The sequence below is a fragment of the Monodelphis domestica genome, chromosome 1 (genome assembly GCF_027887165.1).
Source record: "Monodelphis domestica isolate mMonDom1 chromosome 1, mMonDom1.pri, whole genome shotgun sequence".
NCBI classification, from domain to species: Eukaryota; Metazoa; Chordata; class Mammalia; order Didelphimorphia; family Didelphidae; genus Monodelphis; species Monodelphis domestica.
The window spans coordinates 513,878,779-513,897,559 of NC_077227.1; the positions used below are offsets into that span (position 1 = coordinate 513,878,779).

General features: G+C 44.8%; 1 protein-coding gene across 4 annotated transcripts in view; it reads right to left on the bottom strand.

Annotated features, from left to right (window-relative positions):
- Positions 1 to 18,781, bottom strand: part of DNMT3A (DNA methyltransferase 3 alpha) — a 166,579-nt gene that overhangs the window by 74,271 nt on the left and 73,527 nt on the right. For 2 of the 4 annotated variants that reach the window (XM_007475932.3, XM_016423800.2), the window contains exon 4: positions 1,423 to 1,690. In XM_007475932.3, coding sequence (XP_007475994.1) covers positions 1,423 to 1,690 — 268 coding nt within the window. Of the gene's footprint in view, positions 1 to 1,422; positions 1,691 to 15,998; positions 16,033 to 16,805; positions 17,246 to 18,781 lie in introns of those variants that run through there. The other 2 variants (XM_056813135.1, XM_016423812.2) reach the window with 2 other exon arrangements.

An 18,781-nucleotide genomic window follows, 5' to 3' on the forward strand; every position in this document is an offset into this window, starting at 1 on the left:
CTCCAAATCTAGTAATCCAGAGTAGTGAGGCCAGGCTCCTGCTCTCCTTGCCCAAGGAAGGGCTCAGCAACCACTCCAAGTCACCAAGGTCACCTCCCCAGACTCCTTTCAGGCTCTCTTCCACTTAGACCATTCCCTCACCCATTTAAGACTATGAAAAAGCTGACATCAGGATAGCTCCCTTCCCGCTGACTCAATCCATAATCTGAGGGATAGAGTCCTTGCCTGCCAGGATTCCATTCTCTAAAGGAAAATAAGTGCTCACTCCTAATCCCCTGGGAAAGGATGCTTCTATTTAAAGGGAAAACAAGTGGGAGGGCTGAGAATGGGGTCAGAGGACCCAGAAAGTTGTAAGGAGCTGGTTTTCTGCGGCTCAGTCTTCCTAAATCTGGAATGTGGTTAAGTTTGTTGATTTTTTTTTAAACCCTTACCTTCTGTCTTGGAATTAATACTGTGTTCCAGGGCAGAAGAGTAGTAAGGGCTAGGCAATGGGGTGACTTGATTTCAATTAAGTGACTTGCCCAGGGTCACATAGCTGGGAAGTGTCTGAGGCCAGATTTGAACCCAGGATCTCCCATCTCTAGGCCTGGCTCTCCATCCACTGAGCTACTGAGCTACCCAGCTGCCCCTGTTGTTGATCTGTTTTTGAATGCCACAGGGTCATGGTATTTTCCCTTAATACTGGGTTTGGATACATCTACATTGGATTACATTCATTAATTTACTTTTTTCATCTTATATACTTGTAATGAGGGCTTCTTAAAATTGAAATGTACTTAGGCAGAACAACATGACTAATGACTCTACAGCTCTGCCCTGGAGTGACTTGGTTCAACCTGAAAGGGAAATGGAGGCCACAGTCTAGTAGTGTGTAAAGTGGAACTAGCAGGAGGGAGCAGCATTTGGCCCTCTGGACTCAGCCACGACTGGAAGAGCTGGCCTCGCAAGCCCCCCCCATTCTAGGACTCTCTCAGGACTGCCAAGTACAATCCTTGTTCTCCCAACCCTTCCAACCACTTAGTTTCTCATTATCCAGCCAAATAAACTCCCATCCCAAGTACAGTAGGCGCGAAGCATCTTTGCTGGGAAAGGACACAAGAGCCCTCGACTTTTACAGCTCACCCAAGGCCAAGAGCTAGGAGAGCAGAGCAATTGGAGAGATGAAGACTCTTCATGCATCCGCTCTCCCCAAACACTGGGCCTTTCACTATGCCTGGCACCCAGGCCTTTCCTAGAATGCAGAAAGGAGGGATGGACCAGACCCTTGGCAACTTTTTCAAGCCCCATCCTGTTGGCTCCTTCTTGTTCTGAATTCTGGATTCACTGCTAGATCCGCCCCTCAGGCCTCTCAAGATCCCTCGCCCTAACGAACCCCTTAAGGAAAACGAGAGGCTCGGGGTCACACGACAACTGAGAACTCACCCCCCACCACAGGGGCTTCCTGCCCATCCTTGGGGGTACAGCAGCCATTCTCCAGGGTGCGGGCAGCCTCAGGCGCACTCTCTGCCTCCGCCTCTCCCTCCGCCCGAGCGCCACCTTTTCGCCCCGCCGGGCTCCCTTCCTCTGGCTGGGGCTCACTGGGCTTCTCCACATCCCCATTGGGCAGCAGCTCCGAAGGACCGGTGTCCTGAGCCATGGAGGGGGCCTTTGAAGTTGGGGCAACTTCCTTAGGGGTGTCGCTGTTTTCCACCTTAAGAGACGAGAGAGAAGGAAGAGCAAAACACAGCAAGTTATCAGACAAAAGGGTCACCCATTTACCCACATGCATTCCTAATCGTGACACCTACCAAAAGTGCAGGGGCTCCTAGCGTGACCGCGAGCCTCCCAGCACCCCGATTCGAGCCCAAGGCCCGCGTTTCCTGGACTTTTAGAACAAGTGGCTTGGAACGTCCTCAGCTGGATTCTGGTGTTCTCCCTTCTAATTTTAGTGCTTGGGACCCTCCCTTCTCTTCACCTTTTCAAGGCCAAGCCCCAGGACTAGGCAATGATTAACTGCCCGGGAGAGTAGGAAGGTCAGGGCCATAAAGCTAAGCTGTCCCATAAAGGGGCTTACCCAGGGCCTCTCTGATCCCCAAATCAATTAACTCGGCTGCACCCAGCACAGCCCCCGCCCCACGGTCCTTGAAAATAAGAGCGCTATCTAGATGGACAGGGACCTCCCTGCGCTCTCCCGGCGCATGAAAGCCGCTCTTATCCCTAAGAGACCCTCAAAGGCTTAGAGGTAGGCTCTCGGCTCCCCCACACGCCTACTGCTACTCCGACCACTGGGACCTGGGTGCCTCCAGGATCTCCAAATGGTTCTCTGGGTATTGTTTATCCTCAGCATCGGAGCAGAGGGAAGAAAGCACCAAGTTTGCCAGCCTGGAGTCACAGTCCCCGAGCCGTACTCTCGATGCCCATTAAGGGAGCAGGGTGCTTCTCAAGCAGACTTTCGGGGCTCACCCCAGGCGCCTCCTTCTAGAGTTAACAGGATAGAGTGGGGAAAGCCTTGGATCTGGAGAGAGGGGTGAGGGTAGGGCTACCTACTGCTTGTGTGAACTTGGGGTAGTAGTTTAATCTCCCTGGCCCTGAGTTTTCTCATCTGTAAAATAGAGGGGTTCAGCTACATGATCTCTGGAGTCTCTTCTGCAGCTGCTTCTTTTTTTTTTTTTTAAACCCTTACCTTCCATTTTAGAATCAATACTGTGAATTGGCTCCAAAGCAAAAGAACAGTAAGGGCTAGGCATTAGGGGTTAAGTGACTTGCCCAGGGTCACACAGCTAGGAAGTATCTTGAGTCCAAATTTGAACCCAGGATCTCCTGTCTCCAGGTCTAGTTTCCTGGTTCATTTAGCTACCTAGCTGCCCCCCCCCCCAACTGCTTTCTTATGTCTCCCCCCCTATTAAAATTTAAAAGTATCATAATCTCATTCCCTCAGGGGGCCAATAAATCAGTGAATTAATCTGACATCAAGACTAAGTGGAAACTGATCCCTGCCCTCAAGGAGCTTATATTCTGTTAAGAGGGGGATCCCAAACCCATACACAGACAAATACAAAATCCATAAAAAGTACTTTGGGTGGAACACTAAACAATTGACTGAGGAGACAGAAACCCAGAAAGGTCTCCCACAGGAAGTGGCACTTGATTGGAGCCTCAAAGGGAACTAAGGGTTTTCAAAGCCAGAGATGAAGTGGTACAGCATTCCCCAGAGGTGACAAGAGAAAGTATTTCAGGGATGAGCAACAAACTAGCAAAGGCAGAAAGACAGGAGATAGAGTGAGGAACACAGAGGACACAGAGGGAGAGCCCAGATTTCAGGGTGGGGGGGGGCTGCTAATGAGAAATCAGATCAGCAACAACTACTTATTTACTGAACTGAACTGAAAGGTTGGAACCCAATTGCAAAGGACTTTAAGCATACCCTCCCCCCTATCCTTCCAAACAAAAGAGGCTAAAAAATAGCTTGTGTTTTATTGTCAAGCCAGTGGGGAGCCAATGGTGTTTATGAAGCAGGATAGTGACAAGGTCAAGAATATCACTCTGGAAGCTGAGTAGAAGATACACTGAGAGGTGACACTTGGAGAAGGGAGACCAATGACAAAGCTATTATTGGGGGCAGCTAGGTGACTCAGTGGATAGAGCCCCAGGCCTGGAAAAGGGAGATCCTGGGTTCAAATCTGGCCTCTGACACTACCTAGCTGTGCAACCCTGGACAGATCAGTTAACCCATCATTGCCTAGTCCTTAATGCTCTTCTGCCTTGGAATCAATGTATGGTATTGATTTTATGACAGAAGATAAGGGTTTGAAGGGGAAAAAAAGAAAGCTATTATAATAATCTGTGTGAGACGTGACATGGGCCCAAACTTGGGTGGTGACCATAAGAATGGAGAGAAGTGGGTAGATTCAAAAGATGTTATGGAGGTAAAACTGACAAGATTTGATGTATTCAGGGTGATAAGGAAAAGTGAAAAGTCAAGTAAAGTTGGGTGACAAAACTGGTGGTACTCTCAACAGAAATAAGGAAGTTAAGAAGAAACCTAGGTTTCAGGGGAAAGATAATGAGTTTTGGAGGTACTGAGTTTGATATGCCTAAGAGGCATTCAAATGAAACTGTCCACAGACAGCTGATGATGTAAGATTGGCGCTCTAGAGAAATGAGGGTCAAATATGTATATTTCTGTCCAGAGATGATAATTGAACCCCTGGGAGCTAATGAGATCACTAAGAGAGAAGAAAAGAGAGTAGGCAGGATGGCACCCTGGTGTATAGTCATAAAGAGAGGATGGAAGCATGGATGATTGTTGGAAGCCATCACCCCTGCTGTCTGACAGAGTCACAGTCTGGGGAAATGCAGCCCCCAGAAAATGAGGCCCACACTGATCCCCTTCTGTGACTTCTCTCTCTTTAACTTCCCTCACTAATGAATGATTATTGTTCTCTTTTCAATATAAAAGAAATTATATAAGAGCAAAGACTTATAGAATAAACATATATCCCACTTTAATCCCCTCAGATTATTACCCTAAAAGATTACATTCACAGAATTAAAACCTAAAGATCATTACCCCCTCCTTTCCCTCTTCAGTTTTACAGTAACTTCAGAGTTACATTTACTCCCATTACAAACCAGACAAGCCAAGAACATCAATCACCTTCAAGACACACTCCACTGCAGACAGAAACCAGGCAACATTGCAAGGTGCTTTAAAGTAACACAAGAAAAATAAAACTTGTAAATTGAGAAAAAACCCAAATCTAGTCTGTCATTAAATTGTCCTCTAATCATGTACCTAGCTACAAAATGTTTTGTTACCCATCTCCTAAGTAACTGTGATTGATTGTGAAAGCTGACCAACAGCAACAATGATCCTCCTAACTGGTCAACTCCCAGGTCAGGGAGAACTAACCTTTAGATCACCCTGATTATGTCATTCATCTATAGCAACAATGTTTTGTTGACTATCTCCCCAGGCTTCCTGTCTGTTGTTAGGTTCTATGGAAACATGTATGTTGAGAATGAAACTGTGTGCCAAGTAGATGTGTGATCATGAGGGTATAAAATAAAGCCGGGCCTCAGCCAAGGCGCTTGGAGTTTATCCTGTGAAACCCGTGCTGCAGGTTGAATGCAAAAGCTGTGTCCCATCCATCATTCCGCCAACACCGTCCCACCTCCAAGACCCCATACCCTGTGGGAGGCTGGCCCACCCCACAGCTGCTGCTGCTGCTGCAGCAAAGGAGACTATAAAGAACTCAACAGGGACATGAGAGGGGACCTAGTGCTACCTGCTTTGAAAAGGCAGCCCCTCCACAATTATCTTGACAAATTTTTGTCTTCAATCAAATAGAAGAGAGGATGTTGAGAAGTTGAGAAGGACCCTTCTTCCCGTAGAGCTCCAGATCATATGTATAGGCAGAGGGTTGGTAATGATAATGACCTACCTATTAAGATGGCTTCTCCATTCTCTACTACAGTTGCTAGTTAGAAAGTGGCCCCTGAATCCCCAACCCTGTGGACCGTGCCATGCTGACATGCAAATTATTCAACTAAGCTGTAGAGAAGGGAAATGTAATGAGAAGTTGGAAAAATAAGGCTGTTGAGAACCTTGCATGCTGGGCTGAGAAATCTGAACTTTTTATTCACTTGGCAATAGGGAGCCACTAAAGGTTTGGGGGCAGAGAAAGCAGCTTTGTTTTAAGAAGACTGATTTGACAATGCTATATATAAGATAAATTGGAGGGAGGGAGACATTTGAGCCTAAGAGACTTGGGAAACAGTACAAAAGTCTAGGGCTTTCCCATTACCTCCACCATCAAAAACTGACTTTTCCAGAATCTTAAGAGTTAGAATAGAAAAGACTTTACACACATAGGTAATAATAGATCATTTCAACTACCACAGGGTTAAGAGAGAGAAGAGGCCTCAGAGACCTCAGATCCCTTATTTCACAGATGGCAAAATTGAGGCCTAGAGAAAGTTTTTTTGTTTTTTTTTCCTACTAGACCACCTTGGTTCCCATGAAAGATAAACAATTTACCACAACTAGATCATCTCTAAAGTCTGTTCCAGTGCTAAGATTTTCAGATTGATTACTGCTGTCTAATCTGGAGCTAGAGAAAGTGAATAGCTAAAGGAAAAGATGGGAAAAAAGAATCAGTCATTGATTCCACAAACATTTATGGAGGATGCAAGGTCCAATTTGAAGGTAATCTCAAAATCTATAAGACATTTCCCTGCCTCCAGTAGTTTACAATCAGGAAGGAGAAAGGAACAAAAATGTAAATAGGTCATGATAGGGATCGTTAGGTAACACAGTGGGTAGAGCACTAGACCTTGGTTCCAATCTGACCTCATATAATTGCTAACTGTGTGACCCTGGGCAAGTAATTTCTCCCCAATTGCCTAGTCCTTACTATTCTTCTGCCTTAGAATTGATAGTTAGTATTGCTTCTAATACAGAAGATAAGGGTTTATACAAAGAAATAGATAATGATAACAGAGTATATCAGGTCCACAAGAGAATACTGTGAAAGTCCAGAGGAGAAAAGAGCTTACAATTAGGGGAATAACAGATTTATTAAAAAAAAAAGTATAAAATCCTAATTTTTTAAGCTTTCTTCTCTTTCCTACCAGCCCAATGGTGATACCATTGGAAAATAGATATGTATTGGAATAAAATCAATCAGTAAACTTATTAAATCCCTACTATGTGCTAGGTATTGTGCTAAATGCTGAGAATACAAAAAGAGGGAAAAGGCAGATAGTCTTTGTCCTCGAGGAGCCAACAATCTCGTAGGGGAGAACACATGCAAACAAATATATAAGCAACAAGCTATGTACAGGATAAATAGGGGATGATTAATCAAAGGAAGGCATCAGAATTAAGAGGGCTTAGGGAAAAGTCCTATAGAAAGTAGGATTTTAGTTGGGTCTTAAAGGGAGCTAGGGAGGTCAGTATTCAGAGCAAGGGATGGAGAATAGTCTAGGCACAGGGGAATATCAAGAGAAAACATCTACAGCTGAGAGATGGGAGTGTCTTGTTTATGGAACAGCCAAGAAGCCAATGTCACTGGCTCAAAAAGTATGTGTTGAGGAATAAGATATAAGAAGAATGGAAAGGTAGAAGGAGGCTAGGTTATGAATCATCTTTAACGCCAAATTGAAATTTTTGTATTGGCTCCTGGAGGCAATAGGAAGCTGTTGGAGTTTATTGTTGTTTTGTGTGTGATATGTCATGGTCAAACCTGTGCTTAGAAAAATCCCTTTGGTAGCTGAATGGAAGACAGATTGGAGTAGGGAGAGACTTGAGGCAGGCAGACCCACCACAGTAGGCTATTGTAATAATCCAGTGTGAGGTATGTTCTAGAGTGGTGGGATTCATTGCTTTGGGGCGGAGGGGTCAGCTTTGGTAAGGAGTACCAAGTATATGACTTTATCATGTGAAATAGTGGGGAAGGTAGAAAAATTGGAAGATGGTGCCTGAATAATAGAAGATGAGGAAAAAGAGAGAGTTCATGGCAAATGGCTTTAATTTTTTTTTGCTTATTTTTTTTTTCAATAAAATGTGAAGAAAAGGTTCTCAGCCGAGAGGAGGAGGGGGGTCAAAAAGGTTGAGAAGGACAGTAGGTTGATAAAGGAGTTATTGGGAAGACCTGCATGAGCTGACATGCAGTGAAATAACCAGAACCAGGAGAACATTATAAACAGAGATAACATTGTGGTATAATCAAATGTGATTGACTTTGCTACTAAAAGCAATGCAGTGATCCAGGACAATTCTGAGAGATTTAAGAGAAAGAACGCTATCCACATCTAGAGAAAGATCCGTGAGAGTAGAAATCCAGAAAATATATGATTTATCACTTATTTATATGAATATGTGATTTTGGGTTTTGGTATTACTCTTTTACAAAAATTAATAATTAAGGATTACTCTTTTACACAAATTAATAATATGGAAATGGGTTTGAGTGATAATATGTAGGTATAACCCAGTGGAATTGCTTGTCAATTCTGGGAGGGGGGAGGAATGAGGGGATGGGGAAAACATAAATCATGTAACCATGGAAAAAATTTAAAAATAAAAAAATAAGGGAGTTATATATTGGATTGCCTAGCAGCAATGAGGGTCCAGTTGAGGTTGTGTAATACACATTTGTAGCAAATCCAGACATAAAATGTGATTTTGTCTATTGTTGATCTGTAGTATGTGAATAGAAGTGAAGGAAACAAGTGGTGGGATCGATCTAAGGAAGGGTCTTGGCTGGGCACAATTAGTGATATGATAAGGGGGCTAAGATTCAAGAGCTGAATTGGTTCACCAAGATGTCATGATGGAGAAGAGTGACTATTGAAGAGGAGATGATCTGGAAGAGAATTTAGGAGTCAAGGGATTAGAGGTCTTGGTATGATTGAAGTGGAGGGTTTTGCAAAGAAAGGCAGAATAAGAGATGAAAAGCCAACAGATTGTGGTCAGATAAGGGGATTTCAAAATCTTGAACGGTAATGGCAAGATCAAAGATATGATCAGCTTTATATTTGGCTCCGGTGAAGTGGAGTAGTTCATGGGAGATAAATAGGCAGATAAATTAGGTAGTTTGAAGGAGAATCAGCATGTATATTGAAATCCCCTAGTATGACTGTAGGAGTTGAGGTGGAAAGAAAAATTGTCAGCCAGGTATTGAACTCTCTGAGGAAGAAAGGGGAATGATCTGGGGTCTGTAGTTAATAGCTACAAAAATAAAACCCAAACAGAACACTCAGTGCTGATAGGATTGAGAAGTATAGAAGCAGCTAAGTGGCTCAGTGAAGACCTGAGTTGAAATCCACCTGATTATGAGGAAGTCATTTAACCCTGAGGAGAGGGAAAAGAAGAGGGAGAGGGAGGGAGGAAAGGAGGGAGATAGAGAGAGATCTGGGCCTGGTAGTACATGCCTGGAATCCCTGCTACAAGGGAGGTTGAAGGGGGTGGATTTCTTGAGCCTGAGGGCTCCAAACCTCATCAGGCTAAACTGCTCAGGTGTCTAAGCTGAGTTCAAAAGGAAGGAGAAGGCCACCAGGTTGCATAAGGAGAGGCAAAAAAATGCCCTGGTCAGAAGTGGAAGAGGTCAAGGCTTCCACCTGATCAGAGTGGGATCAGCCCATGTCTCTGCACTAACAGACAAGGAAAGGAAGGGAGGCTTAGTTCTTTGGTTTTGTTTTTAAAGAATAATCATGTACCATGGCTATGATGTCAGAGCACCTGGGTTTCAAATCCTGCCTCTGATACTACCTGTAGTATGATGTAAGCCTCAGTTTCCTTGTTTGCAAAAAGAGGAACCTAGACTAGATGGCCTCTGAGGTCCCTTCCAGCTCTAAAGCTATGGGCATATCACTGAAGGCAAGAAGGAACTCAAAGGAGGAAAACTCAGGCTTGGAGATTCAAGAATGAAAAAAAAGGATTGTGTTCCAAAAGCCACAGCAGCTCCCTTTTCCATTGGTCTCTTATGGACTTCCATAGTCCTCCTCCAAATGGGCATCCACCAGACCTCAATGAATGAGGTTAAAATGGGAAGCCTTCACAGAAAAGAAATGGAAAAGCTATAAAAGTCAGGCCCCTGACAGGGCTTCAAGAGAACAGGATTGAGACACTATTGAGTAGGTTTGGGGTAGGGGAGGTGGAAAAAAGTCAAAGCTGAGGAGTAGTACAAGGAGTGGAAGGTGTCACCGAGGTGGTAGGTTGGGCAAAACCTATTTCTTAGACAAGAAAGCAAAGCTCTATTGTTTCTTTTACAGTGGTTCTAGGTTTTTCCAGCTTGCTTCAGCAAGGGAAATCCCCTTGGGTCACGTCTGTCCTCTGACCTCAGGAGGCCCCACTCTGGTCATGTGGGTCAGAATGTCGAGACAGCCTGAAACGTGAAATATATCCGTCTAAAATGTGACCAGCTGTCCCAGGCATCTCTCATGGCTGACAAGTACAGACAGGCTCATACACGGATGCCACCGATATAGGAAAACATTTTTACAGGTGCTCTCTTTGCCAACTTCCTTGGCAATGTTGTACCTGGGTGTACCTGGTCTATCCTTCCACCACTGGAAAGCATCACAGCGGGGTCAGACTCTTCATTCTCTTGCCACGATATGGTCTTTTGGCTCCCTCTGGCCACTCCCTGGCCCATGGGGCTGCCAAAGCAGCTGCTGGGTTTCTGGGCCCCACGATGCTGCTCCCCCACACACATACATACACACAAGATTGCTTTTTATAGCTCTCTTGTCACTTCCTGCCCAGTGCATCACAGTGGCTCCCCTCACCTCAAGGACTTATTTCCTGTTGATTGCCAGCTCCATGGGCATGGTGCCTTGGGAGAGTTGGCTTTCTGACAGCCCCCCCCCCCTCAGATTTCTATGCTCCTCATTCTCCTTCTCTAAATTCCAAAGACTCAGCTTCTATCCAGTCTTTCTTTAGCATCACACTACCTCTACCACCCTCCTTCTGGCTCATTCCTCCTCAGACCCACTAGCCTTGTGCACCCATGTCCCACTCCCCTATTATGACTCCTTGCTCCTCCATTTTCCTTGCCATCCTTGCTTTATTCTCTTGGCTCTGCTTTGGACCCTCTCCTCAGACTCTTCATGGACTCTGTGCCTCAGTTACCTTCTCAACTTGGAGCTTTCTTTCATGCCTGGGGCTTCCTTACTCGAGAAGATCCTACTCTCTCTCCAGACCCCACTCCCACTGGTGAGTTCCTTCCAGAACCTCCATTTTGGATTTGGCTTAGGCCGGTCCTCCTTTATTCCTTTCCTACTGTTTTCTACCTCTCAGGACTTGGCCACCGTGTCCCCTGGGAGGTACCTACTATATCCATTTTTTATCTCCCTTTTTATGTGCTGCCTTCCCCATTAGTGTGTCCCCTTGAGAGCAGGGGCTTTCTTTTTGTACCTCCAGCCCTTAGCTTAACTTGTCTTGCCTTGCCCATCCTCTAGTGCCGGGTGAGCCCAAACCAAATCAAACGTGGATGAAGACAGGTTCTGAGGCCACCCTTTACTCCCTCAATCAACAATGCCTTCAAAACGGCCTGGAGTCAGATGCAGGGCACTGACCCCCACACTGCTTCCCAGAGCCCCAGCTGAGTCAACCATCTGAGAAGTCATTATTAAGCATTTACCCAGCACTATGATGGCCTGTGGGGAGAGGAGGGGGAAGACTGACAGGAGGAGGGTTACAAAAGAATCAGAAAATGGCTCCCAGCCTTAGGAACTGACAATTTATTTGAAATGGCAGAATTCACACAATTGTGTAATCAGAATCTGTTCAATGGCATAGCAAGGTATAGCTTTTAAGGGGAGCAGGGTGGAGGAGACTGTCAACATGAAGAAGTCACCTCTATGTCCCGATATCATTGGCTCCAGTCCCTGATTCATCTTCCACAGCTGCCCAACTGACATCATCTAGTAACTCTCTAGCTCAAGAAGTACTAGTGACTCCCTATTGCCCTGGGGTTAAGATACAAATTTCTCCGTTTGGCACTTAAAATTCTCCAAAACCTGGTTCCAACCTATCTTCCAAGGCTCATTGGTGCTCTGTTCTGGACAAACAGGATGTTCTTCACCCACAACGTTCCAAGTCCCTTCTCTCTATCTCCATACAGGCTCTGACTCCCCTTGCCTGGAATGGACTACTTCCCTCCTGCCTCTGACTTTTAGAATCCTTAGCTTCATACAAGGTTCAGTCCAGGTGCCACCTCTTCTTTGTGATCACCCCTCCCCCAACAAGGGGCCTCCCTCACCAAAAAGTTCTTTGTATCATTTTGCATTTATTGTGTTTTTCTCTAGCTTGCACCTATTGTTGTGCATTAATAAAATATGAGCTCTGAGGGTATGAACTGTTTCAATTTTTGGTCTCTGTATCCCCAGAGACTAGTGCAGTGTCAAGAACTGAGGAGGTGCTCAATAAATGCTTCCATAATTAAGCTGAACCTGAGCATAAGTTTGGAGATAACTTTTCCAATTGGCCCTAAGAATGTTCAGAGTCCATAGCTACCAAATGTTCCTCTGACAGGGGCTTCCCCATACCCCGCTAAGGATTTTATGAAACTCATTTCCTCAAATATCTTTGATTGATTGATAGAAACCGCACTCTTTGCCTTCTCAATTCATTTAATGAACATTTATTAAGCACTGCTGGAGACATCAAGGCCAAAATCTGTAGTCTGCCCTCAAAAAGTTTACTTTCTATTGGAGGTAATACAACATATGTACAAGGAGATGGATACAAAAATACAAAGTAATTCCAAGGGGAAAAAACATTAATTATCTGGAAAATAATTTTAAGGAGAAGTTGAAATCATGTCCTGGGGAAACTAGGGGTTCTAAGAGGTTGAGGTGAAAAGGGAATGTGATCCAGACTTTGGGGACCATTGAGGCAAAGGCAAAGAGGGGGCAAAAGAGAAGATCACTCCCACCACTTGTTGCCTTCACTTCTACTCACATGCTATGAGTCACATGGAGAAAAACACATGTTCTGTCTGGATTTGCTACAAATGTATATTACTCAACCTCAACTGGACCCTCACTGCTGCTAGGCAATCCAACATAACTCCCTTATAAGTACCCTTTGGGCAGTAGCTAACAAACTGCTAGAAGGAAGAAAGCTTTCAGAGCCAGAAGGGACATAAAATTAGAAAAGTAGATGTCAGATGGAGTAGCCACATGGAGGGTTTTAAATGCTTAGCCTAAACTTTGAAATTTTATCCTAGAGGCAATCAGGGAGCCATGGAGGGCTTCTAAGTAGGGGAGTGACATGGTCAAATCTGTATTTCTCTGGAAGATCAAATTTGGTTAACCATCTTTAGATCAGGAATCAAAGGGCAGATCTGAGGAATTTAAGTTGAGACTGTTCATCCAAGGAGATGGCACTAATGGTAGGTGTTGTCAAAAGAAGCTATAGATACCAACTTTAGCTTTTCCAGCTTCCCACTAGTGTGACTAAATTTAAGGAAATAAAGAAGGGGAAAGCTGGCAGGTAGCATCCATTCCTTCTTTCCTCTCATGATCACCAACAGAAAATCTGCCATGCTGGTGAAGAGAGAAATTGTATTGCCACCATTCTACATGCTTTATGTTTCCTTTTCCTTCAAGGCTTACTCTAGTGATCTTTCTGAAGTATAGGTCTGATCATGTTACCCTTCCCCACTTCAATTAACTTCAGGGGCTCCCTAGTGAGTGCCTCTAGGATCAAACTATAAAATCTTCTGACTTTTTTTAAAAACTCTTATTTTCTGTCTTGGAATCAATACTGAGTATCAATTCCAAGGCAGGAGAGGTAAGAATTAGGCAGATGGGGTTAATTGATTTGCTTGGAGTCACAGTTAGGAAATGTCTGAAGCTGGATTTCAAACCAGATCCTCTCCACTCGAGAATCTACTGAGCCAGCTAGATGCCCTTCTGTTTGACTTTTAAAAAACCCTTCCCAACCTGGCTCCTTCCTAGCTCTCCCATCTTCTTACGACTTTATTTTTTTCTATATATTCTATGATCCAGCAACCCTAGACTACTTGTTCTTTCTCAAATCCTGGGCCCCATTTCCTTCTTGGGCTTTTCACTGGCTGTCTCTAATGTCTGGAATGTTCTCCCTCTTCAATTCTCCAGCAAAAGGCCATTATTAATCTCCCTCACCTACAGCTAATGCCTTCCCTCAGAGATTAACTTCCATTTGCATTGTATATATCTTGTAGGAATAGTTATTTACATATAGTCTCCCCATTGGAGTATGACATCTTTGAAGTCAGGGTTTTTGGTTTTGCCTTTTTTCCCCCTCTAGCACTTAAAACTCCCTGGCACAACAGTCAATGTTTAATAAATGTTTGTTGAGGGGACAGCTGGGTAGCTCAGTGAATTGAAAGCCAGACCCAGAGATGGGAGGTCCTGGGTTCCAATCTGGTCTCAGACACTTCCTAGCTGTGTGCCCCTAGATAAGTCACTTAACCCCCATTGCCTAGCCCTTACTGCTCTTTTGCCTTGGAACCAATACACAGGAAGGTAAGGGCTCAAAAAACAAACAAACAAACAAATAAATAAATAAATAAAAGAAATGCTTGTTGACTGATTACAGAACTATTCCATCTAGATTGCAAAGCCCTGCTTGAAAAACCTTCCTCATACACATCCCCAACATTACCAACACCAAAACATTTTTCTTCCTTCCTAACTGTTTGATTGACTCGAGCCAGTGTGGAATTATGCAGAAGGTATTTCATCTTGAGTAAGAACACTGAGGTTCATAATCTAGCTCTGTCATTTGTTACCAATGTGACCCCTGGGTAAGTTCACTATACAGGGTCTCAGGTTCTGTAGAGGACCAGAGGGCTTCTAAGGTCCCTTAAAGATCCAAAATGATGGTCCTATGTAAGAAACTTCTGTTTTTTTTCTTACCTTTTACCATATTTGGTTCCAACACTTCCATCCACATTGTCCCTTAAGCCTGGCACTGTCTCCTTTCTCCACATCTGTCTCTTTCTTCCTCACTTAATATTCTTCTCATGTTAGAAGGCATGGCAGATATAATGAGGAGTCTGGCCTTCCCTCAGATCTCTATTTATAAATTATTCTTTCCCTCATAATATGTACTTTTAGGCAATTATGTATGTATACACACACTCAATTCTAAGTATTAGTTCTAAGGCAGAGGAGAGATAAGGGCTAGGCAGTTGAGATTAAGTGACTTGCCCAGAGTCATACCGCTAGGAAGTGTCCCAGATCAAATTTGAACCCAGGACTTCTTGCTTCCAGGCCTGGGGCTCTATCCACTGTGTTACCTAGCTGCCCCTTCAGGTAATCATAATAAAAAACAAACAGAAAAATCTGAAATCTAACCTTTATAAGGAGGGATTTATCTCCCCTTCCCCCATATACAGCCTTCTCTTTCCAAATTATCTTGTATTTATTTTGGATCTATTCTTTATATACTTAATATGTTTCCCCTTCCCAGACAGAATGTAAGCTTCTTAATTGTTTAATTTTTTCTTCTAGGTCCCCAGTTTAATACAGTCCTTGGTACATCTTAAATAGTTAGTAGATGCGTGTTGGGTTGATTTGGATTGATTCTTTGTACCCCCAGCATTGAGTAAGCACTTAAAATATTATTTCTGATGTATTCTTTCCATATCTTGCCTGTACACAGTTGTTTGTAGATTGATGTCCCCTTCAAGCTTGAGCTTCTAGAGAATAAGAACCGTCTATTCCCTTTCTTTGCATCCCCAGAACTTAGCATAGTATAGGTGCTTAATAAATGTTTATTGCCTCAACTATTAATAAATATCAGTTTGCTCGTTGATTTTTTTTCTTTTGGTGTCTAGTGTTCATTGGACAAAAGACACCACCAGCCTTACCCTGGGCCCCACCCATCCACTCTAAGTTTTACAAATCTGTTGGCCTAAAACCCAAACAGTCAAGCCAAACTAAATTTCTCAGGTGTTCTCAATCCCTGACCAGCTGGCTGATTTCATGGCTGCTTTATAACAGAAATTTTCAACCCCTTCCCTGCAATGAAATCTGAGTGGCGATGCTAAGAGGTTCCCACAGTACAGCCCACTGCAAGGAGCCAATCTCACCCAGGGCAGAAGGTTCTTATCCTTCCATCCCCTGCCAACAGAAACACTCCCAGCATCCATCCATTCTATGTGGCTGGTACCCAAGAGTCCTCCTTTCTTGTCCCTGCCTCCCCTCCACCCCCAACCCCAATCCGCCTGTGTACTCAGCAGCTGTTTCTTCCAGCCACTGTTTGCTAACTAAGTCTTCAAGGGCTCATAAAAGTCTTAACTCCTCCTCCATTTCTGGGATTGTGTTTCCATCTCAGCAGATAAATAAATCAGGTTTAGAAATAAGGGCACAGTGAATAGAAATCCCAGTGGAAGCCTGGGATTTGTGGGGCAAAGGCCCCAATCTGTGGCAGGAGGAAAGCAGCAACAAGCCCACTCATCATTCCATGCTCCCACCACCACCCACCCTCCGCAGCCTCCCCACCCCTCCAAGTTGCCTACCTGAGTCATCATGAGCTCTACTGGTGTGCAGTTCCTATAGGAACCAGGATGGAGAGATGCACAGGGAAAGTGGTGAGAGGTCAGAGTCAGGCAATGCCATTCCCTAGAGTCAAAGTAGACTGCTTCCCTCCCCCCTCCTGCCTCGCTGCCAGCTTCTTCTACGAGCCCTAGGCCAGCCTGGGGACTCCTTTGGTTCTGTTCCCAAGAAAACCTCCTCTGGGAGGGTCCACAGGATGCTGAGTGTGGAACCCAAGGAACAGGACCAAGGCTAGAGGGTGTGGCCAAGGAAAAGCCCTTCCCCCAGCCTCTTCGGGGAGTGGATGACGCAGGAGCTAAAGCATCAGGGGGGAAAAATCGGGGGCTGCTTTAGTCTGTGGCCCCAGCTGCCCGGATGACCAGGCATGAAGAAGCCTGAAATTAACAGTCACGGAAAAGCCATCAGGAATACTGGCTGGTGGGGTGGGTAGAAGGCTTCTCCGGCGTTCCCGAGGCTCCTCCCTTCCATCGCCTTCTCCAGATTCCCAGGCTCTCCATCAGCCACGCCCCCCTTCCCCTTCTCCGGCCTCCCAGCCTAAGTTTCTACCCCAGCCTTCCTGCCCAGGCCCCCCCCCCCCTCCCCCGGCCCCGTTTTCCCTGCCAGTGAAGGGGCTCTCTCAAAGCTCTCTCCCCCGGGGTGACGCTGTGCCTTTAAGGCTCCCACCCCGGTCCATCAGGCAGATGGAGAGGCCCTGCAGTGGCTCTGCTCGGTGCCATCCGGGAACCCTGGCAGCAAGCCAGCTGCTTCCCTGTGATTAAAGACACACGCACCCGAGGTGCATGCAGGAGCGTGCACACCAGCAGACCCACATCTGTATACTTGGCGATAGACACACGTATATGTGTGCAAGCGCTGCTCGCCCCCACCTTCTTGCTTCTCTCCCCTCCTCCCTACAAGCCCATCAGCTCCCCAGCCCTAGCTCTAGATTTTTCCAGGTTGACTCTAGTTTCAGGAAACAGCCGCATGTCCACGTAAGCAGTATGGCCCAACCCCCAGAAGAGACTGGAAGAGGGCCAGCTACTCTTTCCCCTCCCAGCTCCTCCAGTCCCAGCCACTTCTCACAGCCCCTTTTCTTTGGCATAGGGCTCCCCAGATCGTGTTACAGCCAGGAGAAGAAGCTGCTGGGAGGCGAGGCTAGCCAAAGAGATTCAGAGCATCCGTCACCCCTTGACTCCTCCACCCCACTGACGCCCTAGCTAAAGGAGGCTGCTAGCTAGGAGCACGGTCTCTAATCCCTGCCTCTGTCGAGGGGAGGATGGGAAAGGAGGGATTGTCCGGAGAGGACCCCAACAGGGATGCCGCGCTAAGGAGCGCCCTCCCCGGGGACCGCAGAGTTCAATAGTCAGTCTGCAGCCGCGCACTGCACCATGCAGCCTGTCGCTCCATCCTGGGCTGAACCAAGACAGTAGAAGCATCGACATTAGGACAAAGTAAGGTCATAAAGGACAAGATAGATGTCATTTTGCTTGTGTATCCTCCAGGCTTGATGGACCATGGGCCTGACTTTGCACCACATTTTTAATTATCTTATACTAATTTTCAGGGTAGTCTGAGTCAATCCTAATGGGATGCATTCACTGAGCACCTACTGTGTGTCAAGGACACAAATACAAAAATTAAGCAACCCCGGACCTCAAAGAGCTTACATTCTACTGGGGGAGAAAATGAATACACATAAAGGCAGACTAGATTAAAAAGAAATACAAGATGATTTGGAGTGAGGTAGGGTTCTGGCAATTGGAAGGAGGCTACAAGAAAGGTGGTGGTTTTTTTGCAAGCTTTGGTTTGATTTAAGCTTATAAAAGGCACTGTCCTTTGCATTGAGGGGGGAAAATGAATAAAGGGCAATCTTTGCTCTATCTCTGGTCCTAAAACCTTATAGGGGGTGGGGAGAGGCTATAATGCACATAGACATATGATCAAACAGAGAATTGTAGTAAATAACAGGGAAGATACAATATGAGAAATTTAAGGATCATTGGATTATAGATTTAGGACATAAAACATGAAAGGACATGTTTAACCCCCTTATTTTACAAATGAGTATATTGCAGAGATTAAATGACTTGCCTAGGATCACCTTGCTAGGAAGTGTCTAAGGTGAGATTTGAACCTAGATTGCTCTACCTTTAAATCTACCATTCTAAAGAGGCAGCCTTTGTCCCCATACCTCTCCAAGTCTGACAATTGCTTATGGAATTCATTCTTATATATATATATATATATATATATATATATATATATGTATATACATATGTATATATGTATATACATATATATATATAAATATATAGATATAGATATATGTATAACCATATAATGAGCATGCTCAGAGGAACCATTAGATTTGGGCTCACTCTTTGTGTAGAACTGACCCAAATTATCCTGAAAACAATTATAAGAATCAGAACTGCTGGGATAGGTCAGGCTCATTGTCCATCCAGCTTAGGACACTTCTCTCCAATCTTCCCTGACCTTAATTTGTCCTAATTTCTCTATTATTCTACCTTCGTCACATCTCTCATGTATCCCACTCCTCTGATCCTGCTCTCATCCTAGAACAGGCCTTCATAATCTCACATCTGGACTCCATAATAGCCTTTTGGTTGATCTCCCTCCATTCCTCTACTCAGTTAACAAAAGATCTTCCCAAGTGCAGATCTAACCATTCAATAAACTTTAGCCATTCCCTGTCACTTTCAGAGTCAGATATGTAATATTATCAGTATGACATTTAAAGCTCTTC